This window comes from Anser anser (assembly GCF_964211835.1).
Source record: "Anser anser genome assembly, chromosome: 7".
Lineage (NCBI taxonomy): Eukaryota > Metazoa > Chordata > Aves > Anseriformes > Anatidae > Anser > Anser anser.
Window position 1 is genome coordinate 37,858,596 of NC_139727.1, and position 24,968 is coordinate 37,883,563.

Here is a 24,968-nt window from a genome sequence, read left to right on the forward strand (position 1 = left end):
TCTCTTGTAGCAAGTTCATAATTGCTGGGCCTGTCTGTGTTTGTGGGTGTATGAGCTATGCTGCCTTTTGGCTGAATGTTTACTCTTCTTGTACCACGAAAGCAGCTCTCTTTTCCAGCCCAGCATGTCTTGCAGGAGTTGGAATGCATCGCCTGGGTTTCTCACTCAGCTCTAAAGCAGTTTGGGATTTTAGAGTTGTTATAAGGACTTTAAAACACACAGACAGCAAACCTGAAAGATGAAAACGTGGGCCCAAAGAAGACAGAAGGAAAATTGCCGTTGGATCCTTGGGTCAGGATTTTGGTCCAAGGGGTTTGGTAGCAATGTAAGCCTTTTTGCTTCCAGGCACGGGCCAAATTCTCACTAATAAAATTTAAAAGGAAATTTTCCTTCAGGGCACAAATTCTAATATAAAATCTCCTGCATTTTACTTCTAAACCGCTGTCAGAAACTGGACGCTGTTGAAAGGAGAGCAAAGGATTAGAGCAAGCTGCCTGTCTGAACGGGGGCGGTGGCCCTCACGTGCTGTGCGCTCCTGAACGAATATAGGACCGAGGGGGGCATTGTCACCATTAAGGCCACCAGCTCTGGAAGGGAGCGATGAATCGGGTAAATCAGGGTTGCAGGAGATTGAGGAGGGTTTGAGCGTGTACCCTGTGTGTCAGGAAGCCTCCGTGCCCTGGTGGCTGGGTTGGTAACTTCACAGTCCTGTGCTCTCAGCTCCCGTGCTGCCATTCCCATCACCTTCGTACCTCCACGGATTTTTGTTCCCATCCAAGTGCTGAAGAATTTGGCTGAGGAACGATGTGGGGAGCCGGAGAGCCTCGTGTGGGTCCGCCTCTGGCTGCAGCCAGGCAGTAGCCCTACCCTGGACTCCCAAAGCACTGGACAAGGTCTTGCGAATCCCACGTCTGTCTCTTCCTTCCTGTTCGGTGATTGCTTTTAAAACATCGCACGCCCCGTGACGAGAAGCAGGGGTGTTCTTGAGATCCCGACCTGGGATCGCTTTCAGCTGAAAAAAAAAAAAAAAAAAAAAAGCCGTGGCAATATTCTCAGCGCCGTGCCTTGGGAGAGTGTTTTATGTCGTGTAAACACAGGATTTCTCAGAAGTTGCTCTAAGAGGCTGTTGGAAAGTCTGGGGACGTGCGTTACAGATGTTAAATAACGGGATCAGGGAGGGGGCAGAAGTAACCTGCTTGCCTTCTGTCAGCGTCTTGGATCCTCCTTCCAGCTGCACTGTCCATTATTTAGCTCAAAATCGCTTCTTCTGGCACCCTCCTCCCCCACACTCGTGTACTGATATTCCCAGGGGCTTTCTCCTCGCCAAAGCACAGCCTGTTACCAAAAGCAGCGGACAATTAAGAGGAAGCCCTGGAGGTTGCCATATAAAACGCTGAAAACTCACCCACTGAATCATAACGCGGAGCGGGGTCCCATCCAGGCAGATGCTTCCCGGATCAGAAGGAGCGCCTGGCCCTGGTGAAAATAAATATCTGGATAAAAGGCCTCGCTGCTCCCACCTGCTCCAGCTCGGCTCCCTGCTCCCGTCCCAGTGGCCATCCTTGCCTGCTGCATGGTCCCATGGGGTAACTCCGCTGCTGGGGGCTCAGTTAGGGGCTTTGGTGAGCCGTCCTGCCCTGGTGGGTCCAGGCTGAGACCATCACAGCCGGTCAGCAACCTGAGCCGGTGCCAGGTGGCCGCCGGCTGGGGCCTGGCTAATTGCCGAGTAAATCCAGGAGCTGCTGCCTTCATAGGAGACTCCTGGAGGACTGAATGGGCAGTGAAACAACAGCTTTCTGGAGCTATTGCTCCGCGGGGGATTTGGTGAGATCTCTGCATAGCAAATGTATAGGATGTACGTCTGCAGAAATCCTTGCGAGTGCGGTAGGATCTAATCAAATCCCACTTGTTTGTATGGAGAGGCAGCCCAGAGCCTTGCGGCAAACACCAGGGGAACACCGGAGGCATCATAATGTGTTACACAAAGATACAGAAAACACCAGATTTGCCTTTTGACTCAGTCCATCCCTCCCTTTACTCGCCCTTAGTTGGGCGTATTTATCGTTCCCGTTGAAAACTGTCGGTTCTGCTGGCTGCCCAAGCTGTGTACGGGCAATAAAGAGGGATAAAGACCAGCCTGGTGGCAGGGCAGGGCACTGGGCAGCGGGTCTGACTGTTTGGAGACATGGTCAAAAGAGAAACGTGATCTGTTGGTAGCTTGGGCATCTCCTCTGTGCTGCTCAGCTCGCTGTCCTTACAAATAACGCGGGAATTGTGTGTGATTACAGGAGATCTGAAAAAAAAAAAAAAGAAAAGTTTATTCTCTAGGTTTATTTGTTCTGAGTTTTTCGTTTCTTGGCATTCCAGCTGCATTTCGGTTGCCATCAGTGTTACTGCTTCCCCCGGGTAGCTCAGTTCCTCTCTCTTAGTTTCCGTGTCTTTCGTACAGCAGGAGGAGAGAGACGGAGCCTTCCCGACAGCTCAGCGCTGTGACTGCCGAGCGCCAAGAGGACTCGGGGAGGGGCGGCACCAGGGGCACGGTGTGCTCTGTGCCACGGCCAGGCTGTCTCAGGGAGAAACCAGGACGCCGTCTGCAGAAAGCCACGTGGCTGCCGTGCTGTCAGGCGTTTCCGAAGACAGTGTGGGAGAAGTGTCCTCTGTGCTGAGATTGCTGGGCCTGCTTTCCAAGCCAGTGCTGACTCCGCAGCCAGAGCCAGAACACGCTACGGAGCTGGGATGCTTGGCAGGCGTTTCCTATCTGCAAATCGTAATTACTGGGACAGAGGAAAAAAAAGCTGAACTAGGCCAGCCTTGATCTTATCTGCTGGGATTCTTAAAAAAACAGCGCAAGAAAACAACCGCCCTCACCCCTGGAGACTAAATGTGGTCATTAACGCCTTCCTAAAATAGCTGGCATGCAAAAAACCACCCCAGTGTCATCTCCCTGCCTTGCAGAGTGTTTTTATAAAGTTCCCTGCGGTAACGTGGGTTTCAACCAGGGCTGGGGCTGCTGTGGTGTGTGGGGCATACGACAACCACGTTGGGGGTGCAACAGTGTCGGCATCAGAACGTTGAAACAAGCAGGTAACTCGCTCTTGCTTTTCCTATAGCAAGTGTCTGTGGTGCACTGAACATCAGGCATGTGGAAGGAAACCCTTGGCAGTACCACGAGGTGACTTGATGAAGACTGGGGCATCCCCACGGGGAGATCCCAGGGATCTCAGACATACTCAAAGCTCACCTCTTGTCCTTCACAGGGCACTAGCTCAGTTGTGTCCGATGTCAGAGACTAATGCCTTAAAGGACTGCTCTGTCTGTCCTCTCCCTTCCTAGCAGGACCATAATCTTGAACCTTACACCTCTTGAACCTTACACCCAGGTCTCCCTCTTCCTTCTCCTCCTTCCCCGTGGCACTGCTCCTTCCCTGAGCTCTTCCCTTCTGCCTCTCCTTCTGGACATCCACTGGCTCGCGAGACCAGCGCGTCCCCTTGTGCAGTGAGCCCTCCGGGTAGGCAGAGGTGGGCTGGGCCCCCCGGATTTCTGGCGGAGCCTTTGGAAAGCTGAGAGAGATGGAGAGCCCTGCTCCATCCAGCCGGCCACGTCCCGGCTGTCGGAGCCACCTTCCCAGTAGATGGCATCAAAGACAGCGAGTTCCCCATCACCACAGCGTGGTTCTGCTCCAGCTAGCTGAGAGTGAGCTGCATGGGGAGGGCGTGGAGGTGGGGATTAACGGCACTGCAAGTGGGGTAAGCCTCTTCCATTCCCGTTTCAAACGTTAAAGTAGCTCTAAACTGGAGAAATGCCTATGTATTTTCTTCAGCTGATTGGAACTACTGCAGGACCTTAAAATAAGAGAGCTGTGCATTGCTTTTCTTCTGCCTCAGCTTTCAGTGGCGTGCCCCACGTCTCATGCCAGTGGGGGCCCAGTTCTCCTGGTGGCAGTGGGACTGGGTGGCTGCTGCTTTAGGGCTCCCTGCCTTTCGCTTGTGTCTGACCATTCGTGGGCAACCTCACCATTTGTCTTCTCCTCACAGGCCTTCATATGCAGTTTTTGTTGTCTGAATTTAGTTTGCTTTTGATATATACGGATAATTTTTGCATATACGGTGTCCTGCATAGCAGTGTGATTAAAGACGCGTCACCTTTTTCTTTCTTTCTTTATAAACCCTGCATATATCTGATAGTTGCTACGGGTCAACAACCTACTGGGTGTGGAAGAATTCCCTCTTCTCCACTCTGACATGGAGGAATTCCTGAGATCAGCAGGTTTGGCTCATCAGGAGGCTCCCCTGAGCCTGAGCTGGCACCCGTCCTTTGAACATCTGATCACCACCTCACAATTATTCCTGGTCTCCTCGTTAGTTTTCCCACAGTCAGGTTCTCTGCGTCAGCAGAAAGGCGGTCAAGAGGAGTTGGTGGGTCCGCAGCGAGGTTTGGGAGGAAGGAGCACGCATGTCGATTTTATTGTTATGTTTAAATGCCAGTGACTTTTAAATGTAACATACCGTGGCCTTGGGAAGTGTATTTAAGCTGCATCCCAGGGCTTGCATTAACCGAGAGACTTAGCAGGATTTTATGGATCTCCTTTCAGGGAAAATGAAAGAGCTGGAATTTCTTCCTGCTGGCTTCGTTTTCTGCTCCACTCGTAAATTCAAAGAAAAATATACCTTCCTTGCTTTGCTAGGCCGTGGATGTCATATATACCTCGGGTCTGACTCCTCGTCCTCACACGCCGGAGGTAACCGTGGCCTCGGGGGGCAGCAGGCAGGATTGGGCCGGCTGCGTGGCGCTGCCTACCGCCAGGGGAGGGAAGGCAGGCGGCACTGCCTGGCCTGCCTGCACAGCACCGGCGGTGCACAGCACGGACCGGGGTTACTTGCTGGGCCCGTACGAAAAACTCTCTTGCACAAGCAGATAGGATTAGAGAGGGAGAGCAAGTGTCTTTTGACACCATATGGAAAAATTAACTTTCAGATGGCTTAAGCTGTTGCATGCTCAGTTTCAGCCTGAATATTCATATGCTCCCGGCTTTGAAGAATTGCCTAGCCCCAGAAGAAATCTTTTTTATAATTATTTTGTTCCAATTACTTTGGAAGTGCATATCAGATAACAAACTCCAGTACCGAGTGCCTGGTGAGTTCAGCGACTGCAGAGGTCCTGCGTGCCTTTCGCAGCAGGAGCGTGTGCTCACAGAGAGGGGAAGATCCTGAACGTGATTTTAGAGATTTCCCCAGCCATGTAATGGGTGTAGGAAGGCTACAAACCAGAAACAGATCCTGAACAGATCCTGACGGGCTGTCTGTGTGTGTGCAGATCCTGGTTTGGTGCAGCTGGAAGAAGAGCACAGGTCCCGTTCAGTGCTGGAATTGAACACACCGGGTGCCTGCTTTTAGATTATTTCCAGTAGCACAACGGCGGTATATACCCAGCTGGCATAACAGTGTGAAAAAAAATGGAATTAAGCCCTATCCAGATTTGGGCTGTTTTGTTGGTGGTGGCTTTTTGTGCCCCCAGTAGATACCCTGACCTCTCCTGCGCAAGCCTGTGCCCGGTGTGCTTTGTTGAAATTTAATTTACTCTGCCCGTGGCAGCCAGACCGACAGGATAAACTTCCAGCCGAAGCCTTGAGCAGGTGAGTTGCAGTGGCTCTGCTGCAGCCAGCGGGGTTGTGCCAGTTTACACCCTTGGGGGATCCGTCCCTCAGCCTGTAACACCCGAGCTGTTAGCGTGCGAGCCTCGGCACTTCCAGCCGGTGCTAGCACCCGAACGCAGGAACTACCCAGCAGGTCTGCTGAGGTCCTGCCGTCTTTTGTGTTCCTAACAGCAACTCTGACACTCCTTCAGAAATGGGTCCCGGCTGCTGTTACTTCTCTCCCCGCACCATCGCTGTGAAGAGCACGCACCAGCGAGGGGACCGTTTGCACTCACAAAGTCCCCGTTTGGAGGCAGGCTGTGCCTGCTCCCTGCTAGCGCTCGAAGCAGCCCCGCACCCTGATCACGTCTCTGCAGCCGCCTTGGAGGCAGAAAGGCTCTGCCTCTGTTTTTTTTTTTTTTTACTGCAGACAATTTGTGAAAAGCGTACAGCAGCCTCTAGAGTTCGTGTCTTTTGAAAGGACTTTCATTTATGTTAATGGACGGCCAAAGAAAATGTTCTTTTCTTCTCTGTAGACCTGCGGTCTTTGAAGTACCACTCAGATGAATGGCACGGAGCGAAAGAAAAGGCTCTGTCGGTACCTAAGTCTGGTCACTGGGTGAAATCTGGGATTCGCTTCTGCGGCTGAAGGTTTTGCTGTGAAAGGCTGTGAAATTGCAGGACACTTTTCTAACCTGGGGACTTTTATTTGAGAAGCCTTGGAGCGTGATCCTGCTGAATACAGAATCACTTCATCTCGGCTGTTTTCCTTTTCTCGGGTTATTAAAAACCCTTGTGAGGGGCTGTCCTGGCAGGCTGTGGGAGCAGGAGCGCACAGCAGTGAGGGGGGAGTCACATCAAAGCTCACTCTGGAAAGCAGTGCCAGGACTTTGGTGGGTTTTTTTTTTTTTTTTTTTTTTTTTTTTGCTTTAATTGGAACTGAACCTTCAGTATTTCGAAAACTGTTTTGAACCTGGACCAAAACGAAGGCAAAGAAATCCTTGATGATTATTAGGCGAGAGTAGTGCTTTGGCTAAAGGCAAACACCACCTGCCAGGGAAATAGTGCGATGGCTTGGGTTGGGTTGGGTTGGGTTTCGTTGGGTTGGCTTGGGTTGGGTTGGGTTTTGTTGGGTTGTGTTGGGTTGGGTTGGGTTGGTTCGGTTTGGTTAGGTTGCAAAGAAGCAAGGAGTGTGGGGACAGATGGTGGCACGGGGGCTCAGCACCCGCGGCAGGCGGTGGGCATGGAGCTTGGTGCCCCGGCACAGCCCCGATGGCTCTGCGGCCCTCATCCCAGTGGGGCCGGCAGCGTGCTCACCCGCAGCAGGACCTGCTCCTGCGTTAACCAGCGTGCAACCGAGGATGGGCGAAGCTTGACCGTGTTCTCCAGATGCGAAGGTCCTGCAGTACTGCGCAGGGCGCAGTGCCAGGGAGGAGCATTGCCCTCACGAGGAAGAATGGTGGGAGCTGCCCCATGGATAAATTTGTCCTGTCCCCGATTCCCTGGGAATGAGGTGGGCAGAGCTCGAGGAACGGGCATATTGTGGGAAGAAAGGGGGATAAGAATGAAGTAAGCTGGAAAAAAAACACAGCCTGATGGTTCCCAAGAAGGGATCAGATAGCGATCAGAGAGCCTGGGACCATTCGAGTGCTATCTGTTGTTGCAGGGGCTGAAAAGCCGAGAAAAACGCTTGAAATGGGAGATGAGGGACCTCCCCACATGACACTTCATAGTATGATGCATAGAAATCTGGCAGGCACTTGAATTCTCAGGATTAGCATTTTTTGTTCGTAAGGGACAGGTGAGCATGCTTCCAGAGTGCTGCCGTGCAACGGTAAACCCTGTGTCCCAAACATATTTCTCATTTGGAGCTTCAGGAAGGGTTATTTGCCCACCAAATTGACCTCCACCTCACAATACCTGGGGACCTTGCCCCGGCAGCCAGTCCGTGGGCATTAGCTCTCACCCACAGTCCCATAAGGCAGGCAGAATTTGGCTTTGCGCGCACTGAGGAATGAAAGAATAAATAAATAATCCTTCCTGCCCTGTGCAATTCACCATTTATAGTCATGCAACAAAATCCCGCATTCTGGTTTTCAGAGCACTTGGGGATGGCCGGGGGCAGGGGAGGGGGGCGGCCGCCCCATCCCTGGGCTGGGAGCTTTGTCCCGGGCACAGGGCAACATCTGTCTAGTGGGAAAAGCTAAAAGGAGCCCATTCTCTGCAAAAGCCACAGGGAAAGCATCCAAGAGCTGCTCCGTTTGGAGCTACCCTTGTCTGGTTTCCACATTGCTGATGGCTATGTGAACCAGGCGGCCAGAAGGGCCTGGGTTTGTGCTGGGTGAGGGCAGCGGGATGGGGTGGGATGGGGTGGTGTGGGGTGGGGTGGGTTCATTGCTCACGTTTGGTGAGTGTGTCCATGGGAAATCAGGAAAATTCATCCGCATAACCTGGAGTGCTGGGCCCAGAGAGCATTCTGCTTTACAGCCCAGGGCAAGCAACTCGCTCGGTATCGCAGCTGTCGCAGAGATTTGGGCAAAAGTTTCCTCTCCGACGGTGCCCCTGAGACGCAGGTAGGGGCAGGCAGCGGTGCAGGTGCGAGCCCCACGGTTTCTGATCATAATCTAAGATCTAGAGCTCTGCTCTGCTGTCCCGGAACATGCAGAGCTCGTGTCCGAGCCGTGCTCGGAGGGATTACATCCGTTCTTGTGTGCTTTGTGAAATGTCGGAGGTCTGCTGCAACTGGAGGGGATTATCCTGCTCACTTGGCCTAATATAAACTTGTCAGGAATAACATTTCATTTCATCGTGTTAGTAAAAGAAACACGAGCTCACATTCCTGTGTCACAGATGGTCGTACCTGACACTCTTGGGAGAGAGGAGCTCATTGAGCTTTGGAGATGGCTGGAACTGCTGGGTTTGGCATGTACAAGTGCCCAGGTTCAGTTTATCTCAGCCTAAGTGGATTTCCTTCGCTTTGCTTTGGTTTTCTTTTTCCTTTTTCATTTATGGGGTCATGAAAGTAGCCGTTCACAGCTAGCCGTTCTGGTTCTGTTAAACACTTTAAGGTATTTTCCAGCTCATCTGTTTTCAGTGAAGCACTTAAACACGTGCTCAGCTTTAACTAAGCTTCAGTCGTGTCCCTGAAGATACAGACAAGTCGAAGCACCTTGTTGAAAAAGGAAAGATTTGCTGGGTCTGCGTGGGGTTCGGTGTTCAGCTAACTCCCTGCAATAGCCAAAATAAATGTCCAGGCGGTGTGAAGTGGGGTTATCCTGGAACCGAAGAAGCCACCGATGTGACAGCAGCAGCAGGGTGGTGGCAGAGCGGGCTGGGAAAGGCCCCGCTGGTGCCAGACTCCCCCTTCAGGCAGCAGGCTGGGCTGGGAGAGGTGGCCGGGGGGTCTCTGCCAAGGAATGCATGCTAACAGGGTGCGGTGTCGCAGTCTGGAGGAATAGGTGGGGATAAAACCTGGGCGGGGGGGTTTGAGTGACAGGCCGGGACGCCTTCGGTGGCCCAGTTTGGTGGGGTCCGACAGCATCACCCCGGGGGCCAGGTCCGGGTGCCAAGCACGGCGCTGCCTGCACGTGCACCAGGAGCTCGCTGTGCTTGAAGCGTGACCCAGATGAGGCGCTTTGATGGCAGGAAGCCTTTCGCCGAGACCGGTGTAAGTGCCATCTCATACGCTGCTCTGTGACACCTCCAATCGTAACCACAAGCTCTTCCTGAGCTCACATGTTTTCCTCCCTCGCCAGCCCTGCCTTTGCTCGGCCGCTGCTCTTACAGAGCACCTCCGCAGCTCCTCGCCGCCAGGAGCACCGCTGGTTCGTAGAGGGCCAGCCTGGAGGGCTGCTGCCTACCCCAGAGGTGCTCAGGCACCGTGGGCTTTCGGGAAGCAGCTGTGCGGGCAGCTGGGTCTGGTGGGACTTCTGTGGGGGCAAGGGGAGCGAAGAAACCTCAGGCTGTTTCCCTAAAAGCAAGCCCTGGGACCAGGCTTAAATAAATGCTGCACCAACCCATCAGAGCCAGGCTGTCCGGGTGCTTTAGCTGTCCCAGTCGGCCCTGTGGTTTTGGGATCCAGCTGCTCCGTTGTAGGTAAGCTTGCATTTCCCCCTGCGAGTGCCCTTCTGAGCATGACTGGGAGAAAGGGGTCACAATGATTAAAACCTTTTTTTTGTGCTGGTTGGAGAGGCCTCAGGCCTTCCTGACTCTGCAGACGTGTCACTTGTGGTAGGAACCGGGTGGAGACGTCACCTACAACCAGCGGCATTTTCCTGCCTGGGGCAGCATCCAGATTAAAAAAAAAAAAAAAAAAAAAAAAGGAGCAGGCGGTGCGATTTGTCTTAGAGCCGTGCAGAAACAGGTGCTGCCAAAGGAGTGGAAGAAATTAAGCCCAGGGCTTTCCAGGGAGAACGTCCGCTTTCCAATCCCCTCTTCGTTTGGCTTCAGCAAGCTGGATTAAAGTAGGTCATTTCCTCGAAGCGCTGCAAGGGCGAGAGCCGGCGCTGGGAGCAGCGCGCGGAGGGGGCACCTCGCGCCCAGCCGCGACCTCCAGGACTGCTGGCACGCCACCCCCGTGGCCCCCCGAGCTCAGCGGCTCTGCCCTGCTCAGCTCTGCATTGCTTCTGCCGAGGTGCCAGCGCCGGCTCTGAGGAAGCTGGAAGTCAGGACTTGAGGATGGAGTACTTGTAAATGGGTTGCCGGGGAGGGGCAGCGTGAAAGTTTCTGTCCAAATCCCTATTCCAGCTATTTTTGAGTGCGCGAGAAAATCATATCTGGATGCGTCAGAGTAACAGGCGTTCCACTCGGGTGAAGAAGCTAATTAAAAGCTGCAGGCTTTAGACAACACGTTAATATTTTCAACAGTTCGACCCCACGCAACCGTTAAATCTCTTTCTGATGGCTAATATATGTTGCACATTTTTGTTTTAATTAGAACAAGATTGTAATCCATGCTGCAGTTAGGTTCATTACACTTACAAACCTCATACAATCAACAGATCAATCGGTCATTAGCCAACTAAGTCTGCTGTAATTAACATTTACAGAAAACTTTTAATTGCGTGTCTGTCCTTTGCAGCAGGTACCGAGGGAAGCGAGGCCTTCTCCCTCACACTGCTGACGTACAAGTCCGGTTACAAGCACTGTGTGTGTACCCCTGACTTGTGACCGGTTAAACCCAGTTTGCAAAGCCCGGTTGGAAGACCCCACAACCCAGAGACCTCGCGGCGCGGTCCGTCCCGTCTCAGAACAGCTGGCTGAGCAGGACGGGGCTGTACGAGCATCCCGGGTGCTCACCTGGGCAGCGGTGCTGTGGCCAGCTGTGCACAGCGGTTTCTCCGTGGAAAGTGGAGTTGCAGGGCCAGGTTCTGCTCCGCTTTCCCCTTCTGCTTGCACCTCTCCTTGGCCTTCTGTTGTGCCTGAGCTCTCGGGGCTGTCCGTGCCGCCATCATTACCCAGCACGGGTGGGATTTCCAAGCTCTGCTTTGCTGGGGCATCCTGGCGAGGAGGATCCCCTCCAGGTAGCCCACCAAAATGTGCCGTCACCCTGCTGGACGTGGCCACCAGGGCCTCAGGGTGAGCTCGCCAAGGGAGAGCAGCCCGAGTGCCGTCAGCGTTGGCACCGCAGCCCTGCCCGGGCCGTGTCAGGCGCTGCCTGCACAGGTCCTGCCCGCTGCGCACCCCGCGCTCTGCGCCTCGCTGGCTGAGCCGTGGCAGCAGGCCATCCCCTGTCGCACCGCTAGCCCCTAGATCTTTTCCCAAATCGCTTCTCTGCAGATAATAATGAATAGTTCCTTTCTGCTTAGCAGCCGGGTAGTGCTGGGTTTGCCTCCCTGAGAAAAATCAGCATCCCTCCGCGCAGGGAGGGAATTATGCTGCTTCTTCCGCACGCAGCCTGCATAATTCCCTGTAATTTTATTATCTCTGTGCACTCAGAAATACACCACATGGCTCTTCTGTAAGTGGAGAAGATAAGAGGCTATACCAGCATGAATTCTCTTTAATAAGATTACGCTATGATAATAGGCTACTGGAATAATTCAGCGCCTAATGATTTTGTTCTTTCTTGCTTCCCCGTGATCAAGAGCAATATACATTAAAGTTGCAGAGGCTTTTTTAATTATGCAGGAGTAAGTGTATATTTTATATAACAGCCTTAATGATTCAAAGGGAATTCTTGGTTTTGTGGGAAACGCTGGTTTGGTGTTGCCACTTTCAGAGCTCCGTGTGTGTAAGCACAGGCAGGCATATGGTCTGCTTGCTGCAGCGTCCTGGCGGTGTTTTTTGTGGGAAAAATCCAAGTGGTGAAACACAACGCAGCCGGCCGAGCTGCCTGGAAGGGGATCAAACTTGTAATACTTTAATCTGATTAAAAAATATATTTAAAATTGTAAATGGTTTCTTCACGAGGAGTTGCCTAACGTCAGGCATTCAGATGAGGAAACGCTGGCTCGGCTCCCCCGGGGGCCTCAGTTTCCCCTTCGGAAAAACAAATGAAGGAGCTGTTGGGACTTCGAACCTGCCCGAGCGAATAGCCCCCCCGCTTTGTACCGCAGCACGGGAGCGCCGGGGGATTTCGTTCCCTAATGTTTGCAGAGCTCTCTAAGATCTTTAAAGGAAGAGTGCAAGGTGTTATTTTGACGTTCCCCCCCCCCCCCCCCCCCCCGATTCCTGGGGGCAGCACTGGGTGACTGCCGTCCCCTGGGTTGTCTCCAGTCGTGGGCGAGCAGAGCTGCAGCTGAGAGCTTTCCTCTCTCCTCGGTGGGTCTTTTTTTTGCCCTTCGGTGCTACCTGAACCTTCCCTGCTGCGTGTCAGCCCCCCTCGGGTCACCGCTTTTCCAACGTGGCTCCATTCGGCCTGAACGATGGCTCCTCAGCACAGTGCCTGGCTCGAGCAGGGCGGGCGGGTGCTGAGCGCCGCCGACCTGCCCGACAGAGCCGGATGTCGCCGCGCAATTAGTGGATGGCTCGCGCGGGCTGGAGTGGAAGGAAGCAGAGCTCTGTGCTCAGAGACATTTGAGGTTTCCTTGTTTGTTTCCTCCGAAAAGGCTTCTCGCGGAGCTTGACGTGTCCCCCCCCAGTCACGTCTTTGTGCCTTCGACAGCATGATTTGACTCCACACCAGTTGGTGAATCGCAGACAACATTTTTCCCTGCTTCAAGGGCCTCTCCAGGTCCACGTGGGGAGGTGTCCAAGCACCTTATGAAGACCTGGAGCCGTATTAAGGGATTTTCAGCAGGTGGTGTTCGCCCCGGGATGGTTTGGTCTCAGACTGCTCTCCACTGCTGGTACCTGCCGTTGTGCTGGGGATGCTGGTGGGGCACTCAGTGCAGGTGGGATTTATTTGGGGGCTGGGGACTGGGGGAGGGCAGGTGCCTTTCACGCACCACCTCGTGCCTGCTGGAAGGGTTGTATAACCCCGCGCTGGGAAAGTCATTAGCTGCCTGAGCTCTGCCTGCACGAGGTCTCTCACTGCCTTCCCGGCAGATGGGAAACAGGAGCAGAAATCTTCCAGCTGGACGAGGCAGCGAAATCGGAGGGTCTGGGGAACGGGATGGGAGCGGGTGAGTTGTCCTCTCTGCACGGTGCTGGTGGCAAAAGCCTTCCTCTGCTGCCCTTCACCCGCCTGGGAGCAGCGCAGTTCAACGAGTGCGTCCTTCAGCCGCTCCTCTGCTGCGGACTCCAAGCTGAACCCGCCGGTCAGGGGCCGGCTTTTCGTTTGGAGCTTATCTGGAAAGCTAAACCAGAGCCCAGATGGCTTCGAAACGCCCCGCGAGGTCCAACCCGAGTGCGGCTCTTGCCATGCACATTCCTGTGCTCTTTCAGCGGGCTGGGGCTGCCCTGCCAAGTGTGATTTCAGAGGAAGCGTGGAAGGAAAGTCCAGCCCCTCTCTCGTCCTTTCTTCAGAGGACTTGTGGTGCCTTTGCCTCGGCAGAACAGCCGAGAGAAAGGGCTGTCACAGAGCTCCTCCACGTGCTAGGCTGTGTCCTCTTCCTCCATGACTCACCCACGGAGGAAAATAAGAGACTTTTAGCACAAAGAGGACAAAACAGCAGAAGCTGGCTCTCCAGAGCTGTTCCTCCACTCTCTACGATCGTTTGTTTGCAGATCTGCAGGCACGTTTCGTTTCCAGCCCGGAGGTTTAATCCCCGCGAGCCCCAGCGACCTGAATTATTTCAGCACCAAAGGTGCATGTGTTTCACAAGCGGAATACTTTGTATGTATATACATATTCAGTGCCCGCAGGTGAGCCGAAAACCACGCGAATTGGAATCTTAAAATATTTCCTGAAGTTTGTTAGGAGGGGTGGGTGCTCGAGGGTTGCACGATTTGCCTCCCGCGTCGTAAAACTGCCCGAGGAGCCAAACCTCTCCCGAGAAGGTGATGCCTCTGCTGCCGGCTACGTCGCCGCAGCCCAGGGAGGTGAGGAATTCAAAGGTGGCTTTCCAAAATGCACGACAAGCCTTCCTCTTGACACCTGGCGTGGTGCTCTGAGCAATCCCATGCGTGCTCCGAGCGAACGCCGAGCCGCCGGCAGCCCCGGCCACTTCCTTCTCCTGCAGTTTACTCGCTGCAAAGCATGGCTTCGAATTCAAGCCAGGCTATTAGTCTTGGCCCCCGTTGCTAGTGTTCTGGTTTGGGGTTTTCTTTCTTTTTTTTTTAAGTCCCTTTAAAATATCTGGAGAGATGCTATCAAGGTTAATTTGTTTGCGATGGAGAAACGCTTTCACATGGTGGCTAAATGTTGTTGGAAAAGGGCAAGATTAATAGGCGCTCACTTTGTCCCGATTAAACTGGCAGCTGGGAGATATCGATCAGCATGTTCACAGCAAACTATCCACCTCTAATTCGCACGGTAAACAAGCACGGGACTCCAGTTCCCTTAACCCTTCCCATGGCGGTGGCAGCCTCATGTCCTTGGGAAGGATTTCAGTGCCCGGGGCAGCCCCAGCCGGGGGCCTCGGCGTCCTGCACTCAGCCACCACCCACGTGGTGGGCTTGAAGCAGGTGAGAGTGTTTCATAGAGCCCCAAAATACTGCCCACTGGATCATCAGTGACTACTGTTAATGCTTATTCAGAGCTTAGCAGCTACGTAGAGAGCAATTCTGTGCTTAATTTTGCAATCGTCCCGTGTCTGGGGCTTTGCTTCCTAAGGAGCCCGTCACAGCAGAGGCTGGGGTGCCTCTCGCAGGGGAGAGGAGCAGGGAGCTGTGCCTCCAGCAGGAGCTGCCTGCCCGTGGTCTCAAAGCACAGTTAAGACAGAGCAAAGGCCAGGAGATGAAAAAGAAGCCTCCTGGCTGGCCGCAGAGCTCCCAGCGTGCCTGCACACCTCACGCCTCGTGCCGTGCCCTGCGCTGCACGGTTAGGGAACGGCCGCACAGGTGCCTTCGGTCTGGCACTCGGGGAATTTTGGACGCGTTCCCAGGTTTGCTGTGTTTAACAGCTCTGCTGCTGCCGCTTCCACCGCTGCCGGTCATTTTCCCACCCATCCTTTTTTATTTCTGACGTTTGCTTTCTGGGGACAGGCAGCAGGGGAAAGCACCCGAGCCTCCCAGCCCACCTGTTTGATCGCGCTTTGACCCTCCGAGCAACAAACCAGTTCTGAGGCTGCCAGGAGGAGGGAGGAGGATCGACCGGCCCGACTTTCCAGCCCAGGTGCTTTGTTACTCTCACCAAACACATGTTCCACATTAGAGGCCGTGCATTCTCAGTGCAGACGCTGCCAGGGTGTTGCCAAACAAAACAAATTGCTCTGGGTTGGACCTGGCTTAGATATTCATAAGGTCACCGCGTTTTTGGACCTCTGGCGGCTTCACTACGGTTGGGTTTCTGGTTGTTTTTTTTCCTACCGGGCCCGAGTTAACACAGACCAGGTCTGGAAATACCCAGAGCTCTTTTTCAGCCTCTCGGGGAACAAGAAAGGCTCGAGTGGACATGCGTTAACTCGACAGGGCACAGGAACAGAGCAGCTTTCCGGAGGGCACCGAGCGCCGCGCAGCCTTGCCCAGGTTTTTGGGCCAAGGGCTTTGTAAAGCAGCTCTTTCCCAAGCCATTCTTCACAGTGGCATCTCGTGTCACGTTTGTTTTTCTGAAAAGAGGGGCTATTTTTACATTGCCAGACTTCCTGTGAGGTTTCAAACTCCGGCATTTCAGCCTTTTCACAGAAAGGCTGGGAGGGGGGGGTTACAGAAGGCTGACATTAATGACAGCAGCACCAGCTCTTCGTGCCTGCTCCGTTGGGATCGCAGCGGCCGTACAAACGGCAAACCTGCACGGAATTAATTCCTCCCGGTGGATCTCGGTGCTGATCCCCTGCACGGTGCTTCGGGAAGAGACGGGTGTTTACTTCGTGAATCTCAGATAACAAACTTATTTTTCCACGGGGCGAGCGGGAGGCACGGAGGGGAAGTGACCTCCCCGGTACCTCCGGTAGCCAGAAATAGCAGCTGGCTGCCCCGCTGCCTCCTCGTCCTCCTTGCTCCGCTTCTCCTCCTGGTGCCGCAGCCCCGCTCGCCCCAGATGCGATGTGACGAGGGCTCCTCACCCCCACCAGGTGCCCACACAGAGATATTGCTGCAGATGTTCCTCCTCGTGGCACGTCTTGCCTGGATGTCCGTTGTACGTTAGAATTTTAGGCTCTGTTCATCACCGTCCTTGGGCAAACAGGCTCCAGCTTCCTGTTTTCCTCATTGCCCTGATTTCTCCAAGTATTCTCCCGTAGGTGCTTCCCCACAACAGCTGGCTTCCAGCCTGCGCTCGCGTCCTTTGCGAGTGCCGTTGGGTGGCGTCTCCCCAGGATGCCGACGGTCCCGTACGAAGCGTGCTGCCCCTGACCACGGGCTCGCAGCCAAGCTTAGGAAACAAGGGTGCTTCAGCAGCAAAGGAGCTCCGGAGCAGTGGCAGGTGAAGCCTATCTGCCGGAGGTGAGGGGAGTTAACCTGTTTAACAGCTGGGGAAAGAGGCGTAAATCAAAAGTCTTGCGGAAGCAGCGGGGGTCTGGTTGTAGCATGAGTGCTGCTGTTCTCTTTTTCACATGGCAGGGAGAGTCCTCGCCTCTGATGGCACGACCAGGCTTTGGTGTGCTTTCTGCACGCCCTCAGCTTGGTGGCTTTGCTCTGTTTTTTTCTGGACACACCCTCAAGTCACAGAAGTCACCCCGTTGGCAGGCGTTCCTTCTGCCGTTCCCCAGGGGGACTTGACTTCTGCAAGCGATACTTCAGCGTATTTGCAGTTGAATTTTCTTCATTCCAGCCCGGACATGTAAGCCTTTTCTTTGCTGGCTGTGCAGGCACCGAGCCCACTCGTAGCTGACCGCAGCGCTGTTTCGCCTTGCAGAACTCTCCCGAGGCCCATGGAGATGCCCGGGTGAGCAGTGGGTGTGTTGGCAGGCCCTTTTCACACCTTTTGCTCGTCTTTACCTCTGAGCGCAGGGCCAGGGTTGAGCAAGAGGTTGTTTTTTTTCCATAACCTCTGCTAAATCTTGGTCCTCCCTTCCATATGCTGCCTTACTGGTCCCAACAGCCATCTCTCACTGCTCAGGCTGCGTTGCCCCATACAGCTTCCTTGGGGGAAACCTGGTCCTACTCTTTGGGCTTTGGGACAGGTGGACATGACCGGGCGTGTAGGAGCTCTGTGGGGCAAGAAGGAAAGATTAGCACGGCGTGCATCTTGACATAGACATTTACAAGTGCAAGCAAGACTTTTATCATCGTGCCTTGGAGTATTGGCATTGTCCGTGGGCAGTCTGGGCACCACTGTGCTCCTATATGTTAAGCTCAGATTTGTTTCCCTCTAGTTGCTTATAAACACGTTTGCTTACGTTTGTTTTCTGCGTTTGGTGTGTGATTTGAGCACATAAATGAATACACGGGCAGCTGGGTTGATATTTTAACGTCCTGGGGCAAAGCGAAATGCTTCCTGGTTTCATTGCCATTCTTCGATACAATAGAGTCGAAACTTCCTTAGTAAGTATATGTCCATGCCACCTTGAGGGTGGGTCCTGATTCAAAACTGATGTCTGGAAAAATCTGGGGGAGTCACAGCATGCATTTATTTGTAGTAAATGAGGCCGTGGAAGTCGTAGGTAAACTACCCATCAGGTAGGGTAGCGGATCTACGAGAGAATAAGGAAGAAGGTTCTGCAGTTCCCGAAGCCAGTGCGTTATTCCTGCTTGTTTTACTCATCTGTACCACAACGGACACCACTGATGTCTCCTCTGCCGTGGGCAGCATGTGTTTCACAGCAATTAGGGGAGAGCAGCTTTGGCTTTCATGTCTCATCGTGTGCATGCCTTTCCCCCTTCTCCGTCTTGCAGGCTCGGTGTCCCTGATATTATGACAGAAAGTGTTCAGCGCACAGAACTATTACAAATGTAGCTCAGATGGTGCTGATGGGAGGATGACATCTCCTGAATAATTTATTTTAACCGAGAAGATTTGTAACGCTTAAGTATTAGCAGAACTCTCCCTTTTAACTCTTTAGGGGGAGGCTGCTCGTTGGGATCCTGGTTTGCACCGTCGCAGCCCTAATACTTCAAAGACCTTGAGCCTCGAACGTGTGCAAGGGATGTCTAGGTGGGCAAAAGAGGCTTGGAGGAGGATTAGGTGTGCCAGAAGGAAGGCAGCAGTGGCCCCGCCGTTGATTCCTGGTGTACGTTCAGTGGAAGCTTTGTGTAGGGGACATCCTCGCACACGAGCACGCAAGCCAAATTTCCAAGCTCAGCCTGGCACAAGTCCAGTAATGAGGTAGAGATCGGCTCCGGGGGTTTTTATCAGTTTCATTCTTGGCACCGGTGCTAAAAAGGTCAAGAGCATTTCTGTGCCGATTATCTGAGAGGTCTCTTCCTCCCCCTTTGTTTGCGCACAAGACATGAAATCCTGCTGTCGGCCCCTTCCCAAAGGGGCTCGGGGCTGATTCGCAGCTTCTCTCTCCTGCTCCTCCATTCTTCATCTCACTGCCGGTCTCGTTGCTTGCCTGGCGATCTCATCGCCTGTCGGTGATTCCCCCGGGTACCTCCCAGAACTGGGGCTAGCAGTTCCCATCAGACACACTCCGTGCCTGAAGCGCACAAACTCTGTACCGGGGAGGGAGCCAGCGGACGGCACCCGTGTGATTTCTGTTGTGCAGATGCCGCCCCGTGACATGGAAGGTGAAGTCTGGAGCTCTTGAAGTCGGTGCCAAAACCCGCGTATGACTCCCAGCTGGTCGGGGCATCGTCCCAAACACGCTTGGTGACCGACTCCGATCTGCGGTCCCTGCCCGGGGGCTTGGCCACCGCTTCGTCTGTCGCTCCGAGTCTCAGCCTCACTTCAGCTGGGAAGGGCTGGGAACACCTCGCTCTTCTGCGCCCGGCCTTTTTGTGATGAAGTTTCAGGGTGCTTACAGAAAGGAGCTAAGTACCTGTTTTAGAGCCGGGGAAACAGACAGAAAGGTGAAATGACTTACCTGAGGTCGTGCACCTGGCCACTGCCAGAGGCAGGAGTTCGTCCTGCATCTCCTCCGGTCCTTCCTAGCTGTTCTCATAAACCCTGATTGCAAAATAATGAATGAAACCCTGCTTCGTACCAGGAAAAGTGAGATTTGGAGTCGCATCACCCTCCAGGTCAGCGTGCTGGAGGTAATGACCACCAGTATCTTTGCATAACTAAATACCAAAAAATAGCATCTGAGTTACAGAGCCAGGAACTAGCAGAGAAGAGCCATCTACCACCAGGCCCAGCAAAAATTTGTGTTATGAATAGCTATATCTCATAAATTAGTCCAGCATTTTTTTTTTCCTATTGAAATGAGTTGTCTTCTTGCTTTATTTATCATTTCAAATTGCATTAGCAATTGCTTTCAAATGTTTCAGACTCAACAGCAGCTTCCAAAGTCTGTCCTGCCTTCAGAGGAAATGCTCCTAATTTCTTCGGGTTTAGATGCCAGATGCGTGGCTAAACGAAGCCCGATGGTTAAGGTCTGGTTTCGGGCAGATCGTGAGTCCTTTCCCAGAGCTGGTGCCCGGGTTGTGCTCCCGGCAGTGACCACGTTGTGCTGGCTTTGTTTGGGGAAATGCAGATCGGGGATGGCAAAGGACATCCATCCTTTGCTTCAGGGCCTTCGCGTTGCACGAGGGGTGGTTGACGGCACTGTTTTACCTTGGGCAGTTAAATCGTAATAGCAGAGACAGATTATTTACTAATAAATATGCACACACACAGAAATATTAGTCTTAAATGAGGTTAATCTTTTCTCCGTTTCCTGCCATGGCTACAGGTGATTTTCGTGTTGTTTTGTTCTCCGCTCTCTCAGGGTTTTGACTACTCATTTCTGAGACTGTCTTCAGGCAGGGATTTTACAGCCTAGCGTATCAAGTGCGTGTAAGAAATGACGGGCTGAGTAAGAGGTTTCTTGGTTTCAGCCAGAAAAGAAACACTAAAAAGTCTCCAGAAAGTGGCTTTTCTGAAGAGAGGTTTGTGTATGCCAGAAAAGCAACCAGGCGGGTCTCTGAGCAAGATTCAAAAGCACTTGCTGTGAGCAGAAGTAAACTGGAAATGGGTCTTCCTCGCTGCTTTTAAGACCTTGTGCTTTAATACACACAAAATACAAGAGCACGTATGCAGCTCTGTCAGCTTCCCGTTAAGGTTTTAGGGCACGGAGCAGTCTCGGAGTGTCCTGAAGCTGTCAGACCCGGGACTGGATCTTGCAGCACAGCCCCTGGGGCTCGTGGAGCCCCCTTGAGCGGTGTCACGGCTTCAGCTCCTGGCTGCCTGCCTCCGAGGGACGTGGGCAGAGGTGGTGGAGGAACAAACGGGGCGAAGTGAGGGTTGCACAGCGGCACCGAGACACCGCCTCGGCTGGGAGGTGAGGCAGAGCAGGGCTCTGCTGCGAAACCGTGAGGAGAGGGTTGTAAAATCAGCGTGCCTGTGAATTCCAGATGCGAGCCATACGACTGCAAAGGCCGTCCCTTTGTCCTCGTCTAAATCGACTCTCTCCTAAGCCCCGCCGGCATCTGCCTGCCCTGGCTGCTGGACTGTCCCTGCGCTGAAGCACACGCGCGGCGTACACCTTGTGCCGTGAGGAAAAGGGCTTTTGAAAAAACATTATGCAACCGACGAAGTGTTTGCTTAGGATTAGGTGCCACGGTTAATATAAGCATTAAAAAGTGTCTCTGGCCACTGTCCTGTACCGCAGCTGCCTCGTGTTTCCTCTCTTCTAACCTGAAGACAGATGTTAATCTGATCTGAGTGGCTTTTGTCCTATTCCCAGGGAAAGGAAAAAAAAATAATAAAGAAAAAGGAACCCTCTGCTTTTAAAGGTGGGAATTTACTTAACGCAGCAGTGCTAAATATATCGGTGTCTGCTGGAGCTGAGTTTCTCAGGATATGCTGTTCTAGCAGCATTTCCAGCACAGAAAGAGGTAGGTCTGCTGCTGAGTAGTTTGGGGTTTTGTTTTAAAGCAGGGAAGTGTCTCCACGTGTAGGGACAGCGGCGCTGGGGGAGCTGGAACGCGGCTACATTTTGGGAGTCTGCCTTTCCGCTGTTGGGCCGAGCCTGTGAGAGGCATTCAGACGTGTGTTGTCTTTCAGAGGATGATCGAGTTACACGCCTTGAGCTTTGCCATAGTAGCAGAGGAAGGGAGAGTACAAAGGTTATGGAAAACAAAGCATTAATTTTCTTGACCAGCTGCGTTACAAGCAAAGTGCAGCTTATTTATACCCGTGGCGTACTGTCCGTAAATCAAGCCTGCTCTCCAGCAATGCATTTAATGAGAACTATTAAATGATTTCACGATGTACTCATCATTACCATCTGATAAAAACCAGCGCTCCCTCCGAGGACCAGGACTTTTCAATTGCAGCTTTTTATACTTGGGGCAGGAGGGACGGGGGGGGAAACAAAGCCCTCGGCAGCATCAGACGTGCTCTGCAAACGTCCCTCCGGGTACATTGTGTCTGGCAGGATTGATCGTTCCCTTAGACCGAGCTCGGATTCTTTCGGCTCTTAATTAGGGAGATGGGCTGGTGACGTGAATGGCTGTTCGGGTTTATAGAATACCTTTCATGTAGAAAACGCCCGGTTCTGCTCTCGCTTCCAGCAGCCGCCGTAACTCACGGAACAATTCCTGAGGTCGCTGCTGGTCCCCGGGGGCGAGCGGGGCTGGAGCCCAGCCCGAGGTGCACAGAGGCCCCGAGGAGCTGCAGGGCTCTGCAGGGCCGCGCACGGCCTCCGCTCCTGCAAGACGGGATGCGCTGCGATCCGTGTGGGAGAATTAATCCAGCGGGACGGACCCCGGCACAGCGCCAGGGACCCCCTCTCGGGCAGGTCCCGTGCTCAGCTTTGATTTATTCCAGCTGCAGGCTCACGGACACGAAGGGGGCAGCGGGGCGAGCAGCCCCTTCCCCACGGTCACCGCCAGCCCTCAGGGGACAGCTCGCAGCATCCCTGGCCCCCTGGATCCCCGCCAGATTTCCAGCCCCGACAGAGCCGGAGCCGATTGCCGAGCGGAGCCCTGGAAGGACTCCTTTGTTAAGGGCACGCCGGAGCATTAAAATCACGGGGACGGCTAATTTATGTGAGAAGGCTTTATAGGAAGCAATGGGGAGGGCATCGTCGCCCAGGGGCTCGCCCCTCTCCAAGTGTTTAATTGCTGCGTTGGGCAGCTCCCATTATCTGATGCTCCCTGTCTCTGCCAGTACCACTGGAGAGGCTCATGCTTTGTGACAAAGATGTTTATCTCGCCCAAATTTGTGGGAAGCTGCTGTCATTTCGTACCGCAGAGCTTTAGTGGTGTAAACACTCGCTGTTACTGAGCTTCCAGCCAGATTTCTGAATGAGGGCTGGAAGGAGGCTGCCCTGGGGAAAGCGGTGGGCATTTGGACCTAAACAGCGTCTCCCAGACTTAGGGTGGTGAAACCGGGGTCCAAATGCTGCCTCGCATTGCTGGCTCTCTTCAGCTGGTAATTTCTCTTGCCCGTTCAAGCCACCTGCCCCATTGTCCCAAGCGAAGCTGGTGATGCCGGTCTGCGAAGCCCGCATCCGCCAGCACTTCGGGGCATCAGCGCTCTGCTAAGGCCTGTGGGGCAGCTTCAAGAGCCTTTTATTCCTCCTGGGAAGCAATAAGAAGCGATGCCCACCGGGTCCTTAGCAGAAATGCTGTAGTCAGCCGAAGAGAGGAGGTGTCCGCAGAGAGGGGGCTGAATTCAGGCGGCCAGGCGGGCGCCGGGCTTGCAGCTGGGGACGTCGCGGAGCTGGGACCTCCCCGGGCACCCCGCGGTCCCTGGTGGCAGCTCACCGGGCAGAAGCCAACCCACAGCTATCAGCCGGAGCCCTTCCATGCACGAGGTGTCCCCGGTGCATGTTGGGGTGCTGCCGTGAGGGGGTGCACCTGCAGCAGGGGAGGAACTTGTACAGAAATCACTGTGAGGTCTTCTGCCGAGGAGAGCAGGGTTGAGAAATGTACACAGCAAAAAAAACCCACCCAAGACAACAAAAACAACAACAAAACCCCCAAACCCTCAATACAAACCATGCAATTACTTGTGGCTGTAACCACCCAGAAATATCATGTTCTCCTAAGCCTGCATAGGCTGGGCATGCTCTCGGGATTGCACCGTTGTGGTAGTTAAGGGTCTATCAACATTCCCGTTATAACCCGCAATTTTCATGTTAGTGACTTTACCCAAAACGTGCGCCCTGGGCAGAAAAATACACACGGGTTCCCAGCTCCAGTTCCCAGACGGCAGTTTCTATGATACAGCTAAAAGTCTGTGTGTCACGGTGTGGCAGTGCCGAGGTGCTGCTTTGTACTGACTGAAGGCTGGGCTTGGTCGGCAAGTAATGCTCAGTAGCAATGGGATTGACATGATGTCACCATAGTACTTGCTGTGATCCGCTGCGAGCTACCTGACAGCCCCAATTTACTCCGCATAAATGTTAATTAAACATTTTGCAGACCCTTTTTCATAAGATCCTTTCTTGGAATTTCCAGATCTCGCGCACTCTCTGAACGTTACCTGTTGGGTTAGCTGCAGAAGCACAAGAAGTCTTCATCTGGGGTCGGCGTGCTGACCTGCAAAACTGCCGTGGGATGCAGGCTGCCGCTAGCCAGAGGCTAACGAGCTAAAATCAGATCACAGCAGTGTCAGCAGAGTTAGCTTTAGAAACTGAGAGTAGTCAATGATGGGATGGAAGGGCCTTCCTTAGTCCTAGGCAGGTGAGACGAACCTTGCTGGTACGATGTACAACGTCGCCGTCTCCCCGTTTTGTTTTTTTTCACCGTAGAAGCTCTCGGTTTCAGATTCCTCCCCCTCAGCCCTGGGAAGCGATGGCCTGAGCACGTCCCATCCGTCCCAGCGCAGCTGTGCTGAAACCAAAGGCACTGCTGAGACGCGGGGTGGAGGCGGCCGACCGCGCGGGAGGAGCGTTCGTCACCGAAGCATCGCTGTGCCCCGACGGGCTGGGGAGGGGACCTCCAGAGTCAGAGGATTATATTGGAGCCCTTGGAGCCAGGGCTTCGGCAGATGCCTTTCAAAGTCAGAGTTTATGGATCGCCTCTAGCAATTACCCATAGTTGTGCTTTGTAATTTTAATTTCGCCGCCTCTCCCACACTCCTTAGAACTAGAGGTAAGGCCGGTGGCACAGCAGAGAGCCGCTCTCCCAAGCCACGTGCTTGCTTTTCCCTCGGGTTTTTCATTTGTTTCTCTTGTTTGTTGAGTAAGATTTTAAGGCTGGCTCATGCTACCCTGGTTGCCATCCACCCACTTTTTTCTTTCTCCTGTAAATAATCACGTGTAGGGAAGTTATAGATGTTTTCACTTTAACTTCAATTTTGTAGATCTCCACAAGAGGAGGTTTGAAAACGACCTCTCGAAGGGTAATTGAAGTGAAGGGTATGTGGATGGCTTCTGCTAGGTGTGTGGGTTTGAGGATTTGCACAGCCTGTGGGTTTTAGCCTCGTTTTTGGGAGCTGAATCAAGATGTTGTTAGGTCTCTCGGCGGAGGAACTCCTGGGCAATCAGCACTTTCTCTTCACGCTGGGATTCTTCAGCCTTGCCTGGGCTGAGTTAGTGATATTCCTCGGGATTTGCCCGGTCCCGCGACCCATAAAATTATTTCACATCTGACTTTATAGAGCAACGAGGCTGGCCGGCGGAATTTGTTAGGAGTCAGGGCTGGGCTTTGAGGGATGGGAAGGAGCACACCTTCCCTTGGCTCCCTCCCCTCGGCTATCAGGCTGTGGTTGTTCTGGGGCACGTGCGGATCTTGGGGGAGTTTTTTAAAAGATATTGAATAACGCAAGAGGATGTAGAAAGGAGACACCGATGTGGTTTGAAGGTTGGAGGAAATGGGA

The 24,968-nt window shown here is 53.4% G+C and overlaps 1 protein-coding gene across 5 annotated transcripts in view; it reads left to right on the plus strand.

Moving 5' to 3' along the window:
• LHPP (phospholysine phosphohistidine inorganic pyrophosphate phosphatase) overlaps positions 1-24,968 on the plus strand; it is an 84,076-nt gene that overhangs the window by 45,476 nt on the left and 13,632 nt on the right. For 3 of the 5 annotated variants that reach the window (XM_083844578.1, XM_083844579.1, XM_083844582.1), the window contains one exon: positions 2,450-8,800. The exons of the other annotated variants lie outside the window; for them this stretch is intronic. In XM_083844578.1, coding sequence (XP_083700704.1) covers positions 2,450-2,666 — 217 coding nt within the window. In that variant the 3' untranslated portion in view covers positions 2,667-8,800. Of the gene's footprint in view, positions 1-2,449; positions 8,801-24,968 lie in introns of those variants that run through there. 5 annotated transcript variants of the gene reach the window in all.